Source organism: Sparus aurata, chromosome 11, assembly GCF_900880675.1.
Source record: "Sparus aurata chromosome 11, fSpaAur1.1, whole genome shotgun sequence".
In the NCBI taxonomy this organism is placed as follows: domain Eukaryota; kingdom Metazoa; phylum Chordata; class Actinopteri; order Spariformes; family Sparidae; genus Sparus; species Sparus aurata.
The window spans coordinates 28,308,163-28,326,338 of NC_044197.1; the positions used below are offsets into that span (position 1 = coordinate 28,308,163).

General features: G+C 39.7%; 1 protein-coding gene across 4 annotated transcripts in view; it reads left to right on the forward strand.

Moving 5' to 3' along the window:
- The window catches only part of bcar3 (BCAR3 adaptor protein, NSP family member), an 81,472-nt gene that overhangs the window by 25,070 nt on the left and 38,226 nt on the right, over positions 1 to 18,176 (forward strand). Inside the window, exons 1-3 of one of the 4 annotated variants that reach the window (XM_030433705.1) lie at positions 4,191 to 4,354; positions 16,320 to 16,515; positions 17,209 to 17,451. In XM_030433705.1, the coding sequence (XP_030289565.1) occupies positions 16,328 to 16,515; positions 17,209 to 17,451 (431 nt within the window). In that variant the 5' untranslated portion in view covers positions 4,191 to 4,354; positions 16,320 to 16,327. Of the gene's footprint in view, positions 1 to 4,190; positions 4,355 to 10,318; positions 10,325 to 12,244; positions 12,260 to 16,319; positions 16,516 to 17,208; positions 17,452 to 18,176 lie in introns of those variants that run through there. The other 3 variants (XM_030433706.1, XM_030433707.1, XM_030433704.1) reach the window with 3 other exon arrangements.

Here is an 18,176-nt window from a genome sequence, read left to right on the forward strand (position 1 = left end):
AAATAAATAAATAGGATCATTGACAAGTAGTATTGTATGCCCCCTTATAGACCATGACTGGAAACCACCCTGGATTTTATATTACTTCTTTATAATCGCTTTAGGCAGCTGCATGTTGCAACATTTAGAGATTCATTTTATAGAAGCTGCTACGAATCATCAGTGATGTTCCTATCAAATTCTGCATTATTGTGACATCGAATAAAATAACTGACAAGAACCCTTTAGATCGACTGGTGACATTGATGTTCCAGAGAAACCATGATCATATGAGTCAACAAAATTATTAGATTTCATTCTACGTGAACAAACAGATTTGGACCAAGACCCTGAGGCTGCAACCAGAGGAATGAGGAGTGGCTTTAAACATTGAACTGTTAACACTTCTCGGATCAGAAAAACTCACACGGGAGCATGTGTATAGATACTGATCCATAAGAGAAAAGGGGAGTGAAGGAACAGAACAGAGATGGGAGGAAAGATGGAGATGAGGAGATGGAATGAGGGGGAGAGAAGAGGGATAAAGGAGGAGGAAAGGTTGAAATCGGGAAGAGAATGTGCCTAGCACAGTTCATATCTTCCCACTGCAGTGCTACAGAAATACCAGAGTACTCCACATGCAAAGGAACCAAAATGAAGAAAAAAGCTCTGAATGTTTGCCAATCCGAAATGTAATAAACCAGTTATACTCAAAAGTAGTTATGTGCAGGTGTCATCTCCTATAGGTGGGGAAGCCAAACCCATTCATTTAATGGTGTGAGAAACTCTTGTGCCCAGAGGTGTATTGGTGGTCAGTGCTCAGAAATGAGTGACTCAGTGAGGCGTTGTGCCAACACACTTTGCTGCCTGTGTACCAATGTGCTCCAGCAGGGCTTGGCCTGAAGACTCACATTAACAGGAAGTGCCTGAAATGGCTATAATAGTGGTGTGGAATTCTCTAAACTCATTTTATAATTGTGGTTAAGGAAATGTTTTGATTTTCAGATTGTCTCAAGTTTTAGATTAGGACTTGATATCTTAGGCCTCCTGGGCTGCACAATTATGTACACAGAATGACTCTTGTAAAAACAATGCGTTAAATGCTCAGTGAAGGAACTGCTATCGTACATAAAATCGGGGCATTCTTCTCTGCCTTTTCTAAATTATTTTTGTATGTGAGGACACTCCATAATGTATTATCACCACAACAAAAGGACGTAGGACAGAGGACAAAGCAGTCTTTCTCCAGCTGAAACTACATCAGATAATGAGCATTACCAGAACATATGATTAGCTCTGTGTGAGAACAATGTGTCTTGTCCAAACAGAATGACATTCTATGGTGTTAACACCACTTGGATCAGATCATTCAAAAGTGAGTTTGAGGATGAGCCTCTGTGCGTGCTTTCATGAAAGGTTTGTTATTTGGTGAACAAACATCCTAAATCTGAAATCATATCTTCAGTTTACAATGACATGTAAGATTTTTGCTATGATAGAACCTTGTTTCCTAATTCATATCTTAGGATAGGAATGTACTGAAAAAAGGAACAAAAAAAATCCTAAGTTAGGAAACCTAAGTTAGGATGGCTCAGGCACTGTCCTAAATTCTAAATAACTGCCAGAAATTGCAGCACTTGTATGTATGGCAATGAGAATGAATATGTGGGAAACATTAATATTAACAATAATGCTAAAACAATGCTTTCATTTTCCTGGACCATGTCAAGTACAGCAGCCTTGTCAGTGCTGTACACTTCTAAGTTTGATGCTGTAGTTGCCCCTCTAGCATCACTTCTTGAAGCGCCCCTCTACTGCAACTTTCCTTCCGTAGATAGAGGTAACTAAGTCATATCTAATTTATGTTGCTGTACATGAAGTACTTTAAGTTTAGAGTTCTAGTTATGATTCCTTAGGTCAAGATGCAAGGTCTGACATAGGATAGGATACTGCCATGAGTTCTGGAACTGCTTCTGTAAGAGGAAACTTAGGATAGGTCAATCAATCAGAAGTCTTTCTGAAACGACACCACCTGCTCTGCCCCCCCCCCCCCCCCCCCCCCGAAACAGCGCCTCTCTCCTACCCCTATTTTCCGGGACCGTTTGGATGATTCAGGAGATGATTATAGATTACACTCCTGACTCACTACACCTTCCTGGAAATACCACCCTCACACACACAAAGATACCAAGAATTTTCTCATGCTTTTGTGAAATGGTACCAAGATTTACTCAGGAACAAAAATAACTTATTCTGCTGTCTTAACCTTTACTGGCGTACAGTATAGTTTTGGTGTATGTCTGGGACGTCTTCCATACTATATGTGATAAAAAGGAAAAAATGCTCAAATTTTCCCATCTCAAATACTCTACTCCAATAATTTTAAGTTATTAGCATGATTTCTGAATTTTTGGGAATTTCCTGCTTATCTCATATCCTTGAGATTATGATGCCATTTTACTAACCAACATAAACTCATTGCTGTGATCTGTGACAGTAATACATTATTACATACATAATAATTGTTATTGTGTTAGCTACTCTATTGTAGAGTACTTTTTAAAATGTATAATATCTGCATATCTTTAGATAACTTTTGCGTTACTCCGCAATATTGCTTGAGGTGCACTGGCACAAAATTGTCAGTTAAGAATATAAAGTTAAACCTTACATATGCAGATAATTTAGGGACTTATAACTTAGGTAATGCAAGGAACAACATATGTTATGGGATGACTAAACAATGTAATCTGATTACAATATTTTGTTCAACCAAACACTGATTACCACAGACCAAATCACCGCAATGTGGCTGTAAGAACAACTGTTACCTCTGTGTAGAAAACTGGCTGCTGATTTACATTGTGAAAATATGGGAAATCAGCAAACTTGTTAAATTATATCGGCCGTGAAACTGTGAAATTTAAAGATAAATGGTAAAACATGGTGGTCCAAACTCTCACATTCGTTGCTACTGTGCTTATTTTATGTACTTGCTTAGTTATCGTCTTTGATATTTACCCAACAACGCATCTCAGTCTCACCCCGCCGGTTAAAGGTAAACTCAAGCTGTCATTTTGCTTAGTCTGTGGCCCAACAGGTAAATTAGGTCTCCAATGTTACTTAAGGGAAAATGTTGTTACAATTTGTGTTGCAAGGGTTTTCTACACAGAAGTTAATAAACAAACATTATGATTCCTTTACCACCATGAGGCCATTTTGACCCGCATACTCTTGAGTGGCTTCTCAAGCCTAACAAATGTGGTGTGAATAGCTCAAGATCTAAAGACCTACATGTACATGGCAGAGTCTGTGTGTGTATGTGTGTGAGTCCAATATGGGCCATCTGATCATCTCAGCTTTCATAGCGGCAGGATGGGCTCCTTGTATTGTCTAAAAGGAAACACACACACATTCACAAACATGCACACACGTGCACGTGTCTGGGTGTTATCAACTCTAGACAATACAAAGGAACAGGAGGACAAAGACAGGAGAGAGTGTTGTCCCGAAGGCCAGCCAGCCAGCACACACACACACACACACACACACACACGCGCGGTCAACATGACCTCATACCTGATGTAATGACACAAGATGAGCTCCTCTACTTGTTTCATCTGCTTCACCAGATGAAATTTAACTCTTTTTTAGAACATTCCTTCCATATTTGTTATAAGAACACTGCAAAAAGATGTGAGACTCTGCCGCTGTGCTGATTTACGTTTCCTTCAACACTGAGTCAAGTATTTAAACTTCACAAGTGCACCTTAAGTCTCTCAAATATGTCCTATTCATGCTGAGATCAGGCTTTTTTTGTTTCATCCCAACTCTACAAATAGCAACATTAGGTCACATCTAAATCTTCTCCAAATACCAGACTAGTTGGAGGTGTTGGTGTAAGAGGTCCCAAACAAAAAGACTTGGAGCATGAAATATGAGGCTATGCAGGGAACACAGAGGAGAGGAGGAGGAGGTGGGGGAGGTGGAAGTGGAGGAGAGGAGAGGAGGGCAGGGAGAGTTTTGTTCAGTGCTGGGGGGCAGGAGTTGGGTAGGGAGGTGGGGTACAAGAGACAACTCGGCTTAAAAAAGAAAGAAAGAAAACTCCTCCCAAACACAGTAGAGCAGGAGGAGGGGCTGGGTGCTCGCAAATCACTCCCCTGAGAGAGAAAGAGGAGGGCAGGGCTTATGATTGTGCAGTGCTACTTGTTGTTGCCTGTCTGAAGGAGCGTGAGTGTATCGTCTTCCAGCCGGTCAGCTAGTCAGCAGTCATTCAAACGAACTGTGCAATGAAGGAATTTTGATATAAGTATATAAAAGTAGAAGATAACGCAGAGCAAAAGATCACAAAGAGGGAAAGAGGTCTCACTGACAGGTAGGAAAGAGAATATTTGTGTTTATATGCATGTGTATCCATGTATACAGTAGGTGTGTTGGAATGTTTGATAGCGGGGCAGATAGAAGTGAGCCAGTAATCTTGATGGTCATCTTCTCCTGTGGATGCTCTTTCATTCATCTTCGTTTTTAAGGCTTTAAATGATCAAAACTAATAATAACAATGATGAATTTTATTTTTGTATTGCTTTATAAGGTATTCAAAGGCACTTTACATGTTCAGCAGAGGCAAATAGCAAATAACTATAAAAACAATAACAATGAAAAAGGAGAAGCGATTGGGGACTAATGGATCATAGATTTGAAGCAGATTTAAATAGATGGATTAGAAGTTAAAAAACAGACTGTGACTCCGGTGCATCTCCCTACACTAACATGCCTCCTCTTCATCTCTCAGCAGTCCGTCTCTCCATCCCCTTTGGTTGAATTGTTTACAGCTCGCAGTGAGTTAGATTTGCTCAGGGACTTTTTGAGCAATAAGTTGCCCTCCCAAGGCACTGGGTGTAACTGTGGTTGCTGTGATTGGTGGTGCTAACTGTGGAGAAAGCCCAGCAGGAAACGATTACATGAAATATGACAGATAAGATCAAGATCTTTGAGCAAGGGTTTGACTTCTTTTGAGCTGTAATGGAAGAAGTATTCAGATCAAAATCAAAAGTAAAAGTACTCAATATAAAAAAAAAGTGTCTCTGTAAGTGTTTTAAGGTTAGCTGTTGCGTTTTTTTGATTAATTCCACTGCTGTGTTAATTTATATGCTGCATTTCACTGCTGTAGATGTTAATAGTTAAACTCATTTGAATTACTTCCTATACTGGCGGGTAGTCTACTCTACAGCAATGCAACAGATTCTGTAAGATCATCATATGTTCAGTGTTGCTGTCCTGTGTATTCTTGAAAAAGACTTTTCACGTGTTCTCAGCTTTGTGACAATACAATGTTCCAGCTAGTTGAAGGACAGTTTTAAATACTTCATTTAGCTTCAAAAAACAGTTTATCAGAAACACAGTAACCAAATGTGGAGTTAAATGGTTTGACTGGACAGATGGGGTGTACAAAATGTTTATCTGAAATGTTTAAAGTAATTAGTAACTAAAACTACCAGAAAAATATAATGGAGTAAAATATTTGACCCTTAGATGTAGTGGAGAAGACGTGTTACCAAAATGAAATTATGCAAGTGAAGTACAAGTACCTTAAATTTGTTCTGAAGTACAGTACTTGAGTAAGTTAAATTCCACCACTGTTTGAGATTGCTTGTTTAAGGTTTAGTATAAGCTCATAACTTTGTGTGAGTTTATTTTTCTGTATACATGCAATTACTGATTCATTTACTGTCTGCTTAACAGAGACAGTATTGCTTGAGCAGTGCAACAAGTTAATTTAATATGAGCAGTCAAACTACACTAACATGATAAATTATAGGTTTTGATATTGCTGGAGTCATCAATATTTATTGGAGCATATGGTTATAAAGGCTCTGAGGTTCTTCTTGCTCAGAAGCACTTTAACAGGTTGAGTGACTGCTGCTCAGATTGAAACTCTGACCTTTCGGTCATGACAACACGTCTTTAAACAGCAAGCCACCCACGAGATGATGACAGAGACAGACATATGTGTGCATCTGTGTGTGCGTAGTGCTGATGTTCTGTTTGTTGTGCAGCTAAACACATACATGCAGCAGGTTGTTTCAGACATTAGTCAGTGGTGTGTCTGAACCTTGTAGCTGTGTTAAACTGAGCAAATTAGATCGGGCTTTTAATTAATGCTGAAATGTGTCTGTGTCAGATTCACAGAGCTCAGCTTTAACTTTGTGTACTTGCAGTGATGCTGTTGTGTGTGTGGTGTTGTGTTACCTGCCCCAGTGGGATGAGATGGTTGGTATTCCATCCAGCCGTCAACACTATGTGACTAGTGGTCCTCACAAAGCCTGACTGACTCAGAGCAGAGGCTGAAAGTAAAAACGTAAATATTAATTTTCAAGACCTTTATTTCACTATAATTTTGGGACACTGGTATTTCACTTGCGCAGTACCACTTTGTGCAACTTTAAACTGTTGTATATTTTTTGAAGGAAATGGTCTACTTTTCACTCTGTTTCCTTTCTCTGATGCCCACGTAGCTGTCAGTTAACTTGGAGACACACATGGTACATATACACAGGGTTTGTTAGGCACATATCCAGGTTAAGTTGCAACATAAGTATTTAGACTTTTGTGGTACCAGTTAGACCCACTGCAACATGACAAACATCAATAATTAAGCAGTCTGAAAGAAGTCATTACTAGTATTTGTAACTGTAAATACTTAAAGTTGGAATCTGCAACTTGTTTTTGATAAAGAAATGGTCCAACTTTTTAGTAAATGTGGTCATTGTGTCATTGCGTTCTCATCAAGGTTAGAAGAAAGATAGCATTCTGATGTCTGCACTGTCTGTATGCTAAATAGGAAGCTAGACCAAGGACATAGGTAGCTAAGCTCGGTGAAGCATAAAGACTGGAATTGTGGGGAAATAGCTAGTCTGCCACTGTTTAAAGGTGAAATAATACTAATTAACTTGGAATATCCTGGTTGTGTAATTCATACAAGAACCAAATTCCAACAGGACAAACTCTGATTTCACCGGGAGTTATGTGCTGGAAATATTAGCTACTTCACCAGTGACTATCTTGAGTCTTGTTGTCAACAACTGCTGATCTTAGCTGCGTATTAAGCATACACACAAAAGAGTGATGTTGATCTTCCCATCTAAGTCTTGGAAAGAAAGCAAATACGCACATTTTGTAAAAGGCAACCCTTGTCTTCTAAAGTATTGTATTTATATTCATCTGCATCATGCATTGTTGTTAAACGTCAAGACTTGACACACTTGTTAATATAACTGCTGTATCACCGTCATCACATGCCAGTCTAGCATGAACTTTTATTACTTCAACCATCAAGTTAGCATTGCTGTAACATTATGCAAAGGTAAAACCTCCTAATTTGTTTCTCTTGCTGATGATAATTCAGTGGTTAATGAGTTGATAACACTATGGTCGGATAATAGGAGGACAACAAGGACGACTGATGGAGTTGACCGTGAAATACTGCACTAATACTATGGGTTTGGTAGATCAGCCCTCTCTATCAGAGCGACGCAGTTTTGGAACTCAGTACCTGCACTTGCTGCAGCTTCACTGATTTTTAATTTTCAGTGGAATCATGGCTAATACCAACCCAGTCATGCACAGATCACGTATAAACGCAAACACTTAATTTCATGAAATCATGTTGTAATTGTAGCAGTGTTTTTATTTCAAGGACAACTCTGAGTTCTCTGCTGTCTTTGATGTAGTTGGGACATCATTTCAAATAGTAAAGTTGTTGATTGACGATATTTAGGTTTTTGCTTACTTTTGTATGTACATATTTTACTTCTTTTGGATGACTTTTACTTTGTAGTACTATTGATTTTACTTAAGGAGCTAAATCTTCCACCACTGGCTCTCTGAGCTGACATTGTCTCTCTGTGACTGACTGGCTCACAGCTTGGTGCTCGGTGACTGTACATGGTCAACACATATTTTCACAGTCTGTCCATCTCTGCATTTCACAGTAGACATATAAAATGAGCACACATACTGAGGGTAGGTGGTGTGTGTGAGAGATTCAGAAAGTATTAAATGGCAGCTACTGCTGTGGGATTTAATAACAGCCTCATTAATATGTCACACACACACACACACACTTGTGGGCCCGCGCACTGAAGAGCGCAGTAGGACACCTCTCTCTCTCTCACTAACAAAGACTGGCTCTAAACAGCGGTCATGTGACAGTTGTTCCTATTGTTCACTTCTGGCCAGGGGTGGTTTTACTAATGCACTGTGTGTGTGTGTGTGTGTGTGTGTGTGTGTGTGTGTGTGCGTGTGTGTGTGCGTGTGTGTGTGCATGCCATAGCAGGAAGACACTTGGAGCCTGCTAGAGGAAACCCCTCATTCCCAAACATGTTGATGTTTGTGTTAACCTCCCTATTGTGTGCATGTGTAATGAGAGACCACTAGTGCAGCATGTGACAGTTGCTTTTTAAACTCCATTTCATTTTTAAATCATATTATTGTGTAGAGTGCTCGTGTTTTATTGCATAAACCAGATGACTTCGGTCAAATATAAATTGCCGCACACGCACAGTGAGCCATGGTATTAGTGAATTAACTGGGACTTGTTGAACTACCTGAAGAACCAGTGGTGGTCCTCAGACGCCCAGTTTTTAAAACCACTACTTCAGTGGATTAAAGACAAAGCTTTCAGACTCCTGACTGATGTGTATGATTAGCTAAAAAGACGGGGGAGGGGGGATTACATTAAGTTAAACTAGATTTATTTTGAAAGTTATGTTCTTCAACCCTGTGAGATAGAATTATAGAAAGAATGAGAGAGCTAGTGAAAAGGAGGAGGGGAAGTAAGAGAGATGTTTGTTTTATTACTACTAACTCTTAATAATGAGCTGCCTGTCGTCTAAATGTTTATACTACCATTTCCTCTTCCTGTTAATCTGCACTTGTTTCCCACCCAAGAATCTGTGTGTGTGTTTTTGTGTGAGTGTGATGGTGTTCCTAACCCAAGGCTTCACTAGTGTTCCTAACCCAAGGCCTCACTAATGTTGGTAACAAAGCAGACCTCAGTTCGGAATATTTTGTCTTTTATACCATGGTCAAGGCAAACACTTCTGATTGGATGGTGGACATCTATTTAAATGTTAGAGTTGCGAAGTAGGGGAAACCACTGCTTTTTGGAGTATGTCCCCACTGTCAGGACTTTGTGAGCAGGATAAAGAATAGAAGATTTTTTGTTTCATGTGCCAGAGGTAGAACGTTTCTGACAACAATTGTCAATGAGATTAATGCAGCTATAAAGGTTGATTTAAAGGGTTAGCTCCAACATCTCATATGCCTTTGATCAACATGACAAACGTTAACAGCTCCGAGAAGCAGCAACCACATCTTCTGTTCATGCTGCTCAATATAGAGAAAGTGCTGTACTCAGCTGGTTTTTTTCAGGAGCGCTCCAGCTTTTTGTGCTGCCGCTCCGAGCACTTCCAGTTCATGCTCATCTGGCTTAGAGATGTATTGATACAATTTTCTTACCCCGATACCAAGTGCCGATCCGATACCAGTGCTTAAAAAAAAAACTGCATACTGGTGTGCTGCTGGAAAGTAGGAGGGTACCGTTCCAAATAAATACATTTTGTGGTATCAGATCTGTGCAACTATGCAATTTCAGCATTTTAGGGAGTATCAGAGAACATCTGTAATCCAGATCCTGTACACCAACTCTAAGACATCTAATATTGTCTATGCGGATAATGAAGCGTGACTTTTGTTCCTGTAACACTGGACACCAAAATAACCCTGTTCACTTTGCAACTCTATATTGGTACATCTCGAACATAGTTCCAGCTGACAGTTTAATGGCCATTCTAAATATTAAACTGCATATAAACATAACAATAATAGTCATGCCTCAAGCCAGGCTACCATGTAGCTCACATTAGAAACTAACCTAAACTAAATAGTGGTAGAGCTTTTGAAACTAGCTTCCCTTTTTATTTCTGGTGGTGGTATGTTTGTGTGTGTGTGTGTGTGATGCAGGCTGATGTAGCCGGTGGCTGAACAGCTGTAGGGAGGAGAGGATGAGGCAGGAGGAGGGGAAAAAGGGAAAAGTCTATTATTACGAGAGGTGGAAGGACAAAGAACAGAAAGAAGGTGACGAACTCAGGAGGCAAAAGAAGAGCTGACATCATGATCGACAGACAGAAGGTGGGAGGGGATGTCTGTGTGGAGGGGGGCTCACAATTTAAAGAGAACGGAAAAGATGGATGAGTGGGGATTGAGTCAAAAGAAGAGACAAGTGATTTAAATAAGGCAAAAAAGTGAAATAAAGAGTTTCGAAGGATGAGGAAGAGGAGGAGAGGTAAAAGCAGAAAGAGATAGAAAGAGTGTGAGTGACGTTTTTTACACCTTTTCGTCCATGACTTCCTTCAGCTCTTTGCATGAATAATTTATTTATTAAGATTAATGGACAAAGTATTCATGTGCGTAAGTGCTGTGTGTCTGTGTTTTCACTCAGTGAGAGTTGGTCCTTTCTCCTCTGCAGGGGAGGGTGTGTGTCTGGCAGATGGTCAGGGCCACACACACACAAATACACACACACAAACACACAGCTGACCCTCCCGGAGGGTCTTATAATAGGTCCTCCTCCTGTAGTCGTTCGGCCCCTCAGAGGAATCCACACACTGACCCAGCATGCCTTAACAGGACTTTTACAGTGTGGTTGTGTGTGTGTTAGTGAGTGTGTGTATAAACTTTACTTGTCATGCTGAAAAGTCTTAAACTGGCCAGCTGTTCCTCTCCCTAAACCTATATTTGCATTTTTATTGACATTCATCATCACAAGCTGGGAGCTGAGTGACCCCCTGCTGAAGTTGGGTTAGGTTCCCCTTTAATATTCAATTCCAGGTTTCCTGTATTCACTAAGCTGCAAGGCCCATTGATCGCTTGTCAAATATTAATTTCTCCTTCATATTTTTATCAGTAAAAAAGCAGTGTACTAAATACTGAGCTAGCAGGCTGACTGGGTAATAATGTTCTTTGTTTCTGTATTCAGACAATGACCTTTTGTTAGAGAAAGAAACTCCTTTCTTTAAAATCACTCTCAAATCACATATTGACTGTTTTTGTAGTTTAACACCACCTCTGACTAGGGTTCTGTTTCTGAACTGGTTAACTCGGATGTTTGAGAATACTACGGAATCTAAACTAAAGAATCAGGGATGTGCCAACTATTTATTTGCATTTCTTTATTTCCTTATTAATCCTTTATTTACCCACAGACATTTAAAATTATCTGATTTTTTTCACAGCAAAGAGTTTGTGGCTTATCTGTAATGCAATAAAAATATGTTTCTTCTAAGTGATTCCAGTATGTTAACAGTTCTAAAATTGTCCTTGAAGAAAGGTAAATTTTAGAAATGTTGACAGGCATTTTGTTCCTTTTGGTACTGCCTAATTTACTAATATCATTGTTTTAATTATTAGTCTTATAAAAACTGCTTAAAGGATGGCTGTTGCGAATCAGCAGCAGCAAATCAGCAGCTGCAATAAACACTACTGTTTAACTAAGCATATTGTGTCCATCCCTATCAAATAATTATGAATAAATCACAATCTCTGAGGGTGGCTGCTTCCCTGTGGTCCCAATCTCTGGGCTGAAATAGGCCAAACATCGATTCTCCCATTTGAGTCCCAGAAATAACAAACAAGCAGAATGTCCTAAATAAGAACTCTTTGAATGCTATTGTGGTTATCATTTACTCCAGTAAAAGCTCTGTGACTGCATTTTTCTGCTAAAGGATTTTCCGCACAGAATTACTGTTTAGTCAGTTCAATTCAGTCAGTTGTTAAAACTCCTCACAGTCTACTATTGCTAACACATGGTTCCCCAAGTACTGGAAAACCTGTAAAATAGTTGACCAATTTTCCAGTCATGGAAAACACATGGAAAATGAGAGAAAAGGCTAAATGGCCTCTTGTGTTGTCCTGGAAATATATATCAATACATATACATATTTTCCTATATTTCTATCAGAGCTCCCCCATGGATGACATTGTCATCTGAAAGGGATAAGTTAAAAGTTAAAATAAGGGTAATATAACGTTCAAATGGCAACGTTAGTTTATGGACAAGAGTATTTTGAGTAGCTGCATGCTGTGAACCATCCCACATCACAGTCACATCACACAGTAGCACCTGCAGGCTGGATGACATCGATGTAATGTTAATTAGTTAGCTTAACATGTAAATACTAGTTACTCAGGGTTTTTTCTTACAACAAATAGGGCAGTGGTGGTAAGTGCTATGGCAAAAGGTTTATGATAGGTTAGGGTTAGGTTCATTTTCAGAACATAAATTCATGCCAAACATGAAATGTCGATCTTAACGCTTCCAAGCTCCTCCTGATCAACACTGCAACTATTGAGGTTCATGATAGCCAAACAGTTGGTAGCCGTAATAGTGAAGTTCGACCATTGAAAGTGGTATAGCTGCTAGCTTGAACACTGCAGTCGAGGGTGATACCTGTGAAACTTCTATGTGGGTTATGTAAGGGATAATGCCCGATGAGGTGTCAATAAACAAAAGTTAATGGACGACGCGGAGGCCTAATGCGCGTCGGACGGTTGCCTCCGCGAAGTCCATTAACTTCTGTTTATGGACACCTCGAAGGGCATTATCCCGCTTATACCATGGTCACGTGCCAAAGAATAGAAATTCGGACTATTAATTTACATTTTCATGCGTTTTACAATCAAAATATAAAGTTTTTCACAAGCCATAACTTAGTTTCCCTGGTAACGCCTGAGGGTTTGACTAATACCTGGAACAGTCATTACTCTCCCGTAAGATTCTTATGCAACGGAAGCGTTGTTCACTCCTCCAGTAAATAGGACGGACCATAGATACGAGTTGGCAACGGGAGATATTCTAGTCCGCTCAGCGATGAGCCAGAAAGCTAACGCTATGCTAGTAAGATTCAAAGTCAATAACACTGCATACGGTTGACAAACAGTAAATATAATTTGACAGTATGCTAGCTAACACTATTAGCTAACTAACCAGTCATGTCATTGTCCCCAAATCAATAGCAAGATTTTCACGAACAAATGACCGGCCGTGTGTAACGTTACTGTGGCCGCAGCCTGAAGTAGAGAGTTGAACAGCGTAGCAGTAAGTTTAGAGGGGAAGTGAACTTTCTGCAGCTTGTGTGTTACAGTCGCCACCCTGTGGTGTTCAGAGGATAAGACACTGAAGGACTGACAGTCAGACTGCACTCAGTGCTGGAAATAAAATATTAAGATTTGATATGCCAGCTAGCGCATTAATTTACAGCGGTGAACAGTCAATTTGACTGGAACTACTTAGTAGGTGTCCATATATCAGGGGTTAATGGACACCCTGCAGCCAATTAGAATCGAGTGTTCCCCCAGACCATGGTATAATTGACGATAATGATCGATAAATTGGTAGGGTCTGTGAAAAGGTAAGATGGGCCTGGTGTAAGCGAGTGTAAGTGTCTGACTGGGATTTGTCTCGGTGTGCCAGATGGCCAGGTCACAGCTGCACCTGCACAAATAAAAGGAAAAAGCCTGACACTGAAAACTCTTCATACTGGAGGAAATTTGAAACTGTTTATTTTCTTCCTTTGCTTCAATTCTGGGATGTGGACATAGTCAGGTGTCATGACAGCACTGCGATTGGACAACTGTGGTTGTTGCATAAAAAAACTGTGATGAAGATGTGGAACGATTATATTGTGTTATTTTTTTTCCAACATTGACCATTTTAGATGAAGTTTTAGATTCCATAAGTAATATACAGGACAGACCCTGGTTGCTGCTGGCCAGTAACTGTGGTAGTTTTATTAGGTTTATAGATTAACGCTGCTTTCTTCCCATCCTGTTGAATAATGTTACATTGATTAGCATGTTTGGTTCAGTTGATAAAGTTGTTGTTCCTGCTACTCTGGCTGGGAGCAAGGGTTTCAAATATGTGTTGGGCATTTTTCAGAGAGTTTGATGATAATGAATGGGACGCCGGGTTTTAAATTAGGAATGGCAGTCCAACTGTATGCCTGTATACCCAACTGTATGTAAGTCAAATACTGGCTAATGGTACTTGTTCACTTTGTTAGTTCTCTCTTTTCAAACCGAAATGCTGCACTGTTATGCTAAGTGGGCCATAACATGATATGAAATGTTTAACTTTTGTAGCGGCGTCTCATGGTGGGTGGATAGGTGCCACGATTAAGATCTCATATAACGAGTAAAGGGGTTGAAGTATGTTTTGATTAACTGATAAGTCAGTGGCAGTTAATACTCTGAGCAAACTCGACTCGAACTTTAGAGTCTAACTTAACTTTTTTATTATTAATTGCAGATGCAGAGCTACAGTGAAAAGGCGTAGATCATGAAGTAGATCATGAGATTGTTGATGTTTATTATAAATTTAGCGATGCTCTTCGCTGATTGGAGCCACCTGCCTGTCTGTGACATAGCCTTCAATGTTGATTAACTATTATTAACTATTAACTTGTGAAGTGTAACCAATCAGTTAGTGCTGTGGGTGGGACATTGAGGGAGACTATAACATATAAGGATAGGGACGCAATCCCTGTCAACATCACTGATGAAATCTAACTTCACTAACTAGAAATAACTAAAATATGTACGTTTTGACGTATGTACGTACATTTTCGCTCATAACCATCAAGAACACAGTGATATCAAGTCATGACTTTTACACTTGATCCTCTTGACTTCAAGTTATTTTTCACCAGCATCTATGTCGATTGCCTTTAGCGCCTTTTTGTCAGTGACTGCATCTGGCAAGACTACTACAGTTCTAAGCCCAACAGTTTCCTCTCCAGCCTGTTTCTCTGATCCTTATCAGGTTGGCCAAATGGAGACACAATAACAAACACCAGCTTAGCTAATCCACTCAGATTCTTAGGTTTGATTAGACTAGAGGGGGAGGTAAAGAGAATCTAGTGTCCAGAGGGATTTCAAAATCTTGTACCATCCAGTCTGCCAACATGTCTGTCAGCTGATGGTATTTTAGTTTGTACAGTATGACTAATTGCTGCACTGAGAGTGATTCAGAGCAGAAGATAGCATGCTGTCCAGTCATCATCACATGGCAGGGGAATTTATCAAGAACCTGTCTAAAGCGTTCCGTCACTGCCAACCTATCTGTCCTGTCCATCTCTCTGTATTTATAACTACTTGTCTGTCCTTTATTGGACAAGATCCAAGTCATGGGCAAAGAAAAATAGTTTCTTCTTCTTTATATTTTTAGAGAAAAATTTGTAGTAGAATCCCTACTGGTATAGGAAGAATTTTAAGCATGACATTCAGAGTTCATTGGTGAAAAATACTGAGGCAGAGGGTCAGACCGGCTCTAAATCCTAAAACATAATCAGCAGAATGTGAAGAAACAATGGTGTCAATGTCATGCCAAATACATCTATGTATTGTGTTGAAGAGATATCTACTGTAGGTAGTAGCAGGTAACTTCGGCCTGTCCTGTCATGTTAAACCACTTTGTCCGATTGCCCACATACAGTAGTTTCAGCTGAGAGATTTATGCCAGTGGAAAGTTTTTTATGTGCTTCGTAAGCTCTCTCTAAGCTTTTAGTGTCATGAATAAACTCGTAAAATCTACAGATTATCCTTACCAAACAGAAAATACAATCAAACGCCTTCAGAAGTCAAGTTTCTCTCTTCTACCAAGTTAAGGCAGGCTTAATTGCTTTGTTCATTCCTCATAAAACACACTTAATTAAAATAAATGTCACCATCTCAGTCTTGGTTGTCTCTACAACTACCTCAGGAAATTCCCTAAACCTTTCATTCAAATTTGACAGAGTCAGAATCATATTACAGAGCTGAAACTGTGGCTTGATGTCATGTTATGACAAGCTATATCCCCCCATGTGTATTTTGTATGTATGTCATGGGGAGAGGTCATTTAAGCGTGTCAGCCATGTAAGTGTACTGGTGGTGGTGGAGGCACCTGTTGTACTGGTTCTCGTTATGTGTGTATCATGTATCACAATATTATATCTCAGTTAGTATTGTATGTCAATATGTGTTTGTGTGTTTGAGATCATATGTCTGTACAGCAATGTAGCATTAAATCTCATCCCATGGTTACATAACTGTGTATTGAAAGAATGTAATGTCTGTAGGACCTCCCTCTGTGAGGTTAATTGCTTTTCTCTATTAATCACCTTAATATAGCTATTAAACATCTGTATACAGTAACTCAACTTTACAAATCCAAAGTTAAATCAAAATACTGGATTTAAGTCTTCTCTGTCTGACTTTGTGTTTCCCTGTGTGTTTCTTTCCAGAGTTAAGGATGATGGCAGAGGGGCGTTTTGCCAGTCTGCCCAGGTCCCTCCATGCACACCACACCCTCGGAGGAGGCACTGCACACCCTGGGGTCCCCTCCAACTCCCTCGGTGTCCCCAGCAGCAGCACCTGCTCCTCCAGGAGGCTACAGGCCTCCCTCGCCTCCTCCATGGACCTCCTCAGCTCCAGACCTGGGTGAGTTGGGTGACCAACAGTGGCTCACAGCACAAAAACACTGGTCTTGAAAGAACCCTTGCATCAAATCAGGGTCTGACTGAATTAACGAGTTAAACAAGCCTGTATAATGTATACTGACTTTTCTTTCCTCATTTTAAGAAATTGAAGATTCCTGTTTAACCCAAATACTAGTATTACATGTAGTTAGCAGATCAAAACAAAACAGTTTTGTTCCCAAGAAAGAAAATGTCAAAAATAATTATCTTCCCCTTCTCTAGCCGTTGTATTATAACTGCATGTCGTGTGGACAAACCCTGTCCAAACCCACAAAACACCAATTTAAAAAAATTCAAAGAAATATGAAAGGTTGAATTGGAGGGGAAAATCCATACAATGATGTACGAGACATCACATATTTCCATTTGATGTTGAACAGACATAAACATCTAAGTATGTTATAGTGTGTACAGTAAGCAACATCAAAACTCCTCAGTAAAGTCTGGAACAAGTCGATACTTGTGAGTAAAGTAAAGAAAAGTTTTTCTTAACTTGAAATACGTATGTGGAATCATAAAGGAATCATAAAGGACATCAGAGGGGTTTGAGAAAACAAAACCCCATCTGGAAGATTTTTTAAAAACAAAAGTCCTCAGTTTTAATTTGTTTAATTCCGTTGAGCTTGCTTCAGTACTTCCCTTTACCTTCCTCCAGTCTCCCTCTAGGACAGGGCAGCAGCCTATCAGAGATACCCGCTGCTGCATACCACCCAATCTCCATTCATGGAACTCTGCCTCGACGCAAGAGAGGAGGGGCCAACATTATCCATGGAAACTATACCTGGGACCCCAGAGCAAATAACACACAGCAGAACACATCACTTTCTTCTGGACACATCCATCAACCCATGACCTCTCCACTGGTCCAAAATATCATCGATGACTTCCATGGTTACAGGTAAACACATAAAGAAACATATATAAATCCCAATGTACTTCTCTTGTGATTAACAACAATTTTAAGTCCATATTGCCCAACGATATTATAAATAATTACACTGACACATTTAAAGAAACACTCCACCGGAAACGTATGTTTGGAGATTTAACTACTCTGTACAGAATTATTTTCTGGGTGTTTACGTGTCTATTATGTTCATAGCCTGAATAACTGATTTGTTCTCTGTTTATGTAGCATGGAGTTATAAACTTTCATTTCCTTATGCAGCCCTGTGTTGTATAATGACAAATAAATCACTTTAAACCGTGCATAGATTTGAAACATGGCTCTCAAAAGATTTTGTAGCTTGCTTCTCTGTTGTGTCTCTGTTTCTCTTCCCTGTTGAGAACAGCAGCCGAGTTTTACAGCAGTTAGTATGGATTTTAATAGTAGCAATAAAATGGGGTTTGGTACTGTCTTAGTTGCAGAGAAGCGCTATTGCAAAGCTTGTATGATTCCAGCCAGGGACCATTGTTTCACATTATCCCCTGACTTCACCCGTGTTTTCTCTACTATCTCCATCGACAAAGACAAAAATGTAAAAATGAAGCATGATTCACATCTGCACTGTTGACCTGCATGCTCAGTGTTGGGTTGGTCTGAGAAATTTCAAGGAACTTTTTGATATATTTTGACAGGGTTGTTGCTGTTGTGACTGTGGGTCACCATTGGAATCCACTGTA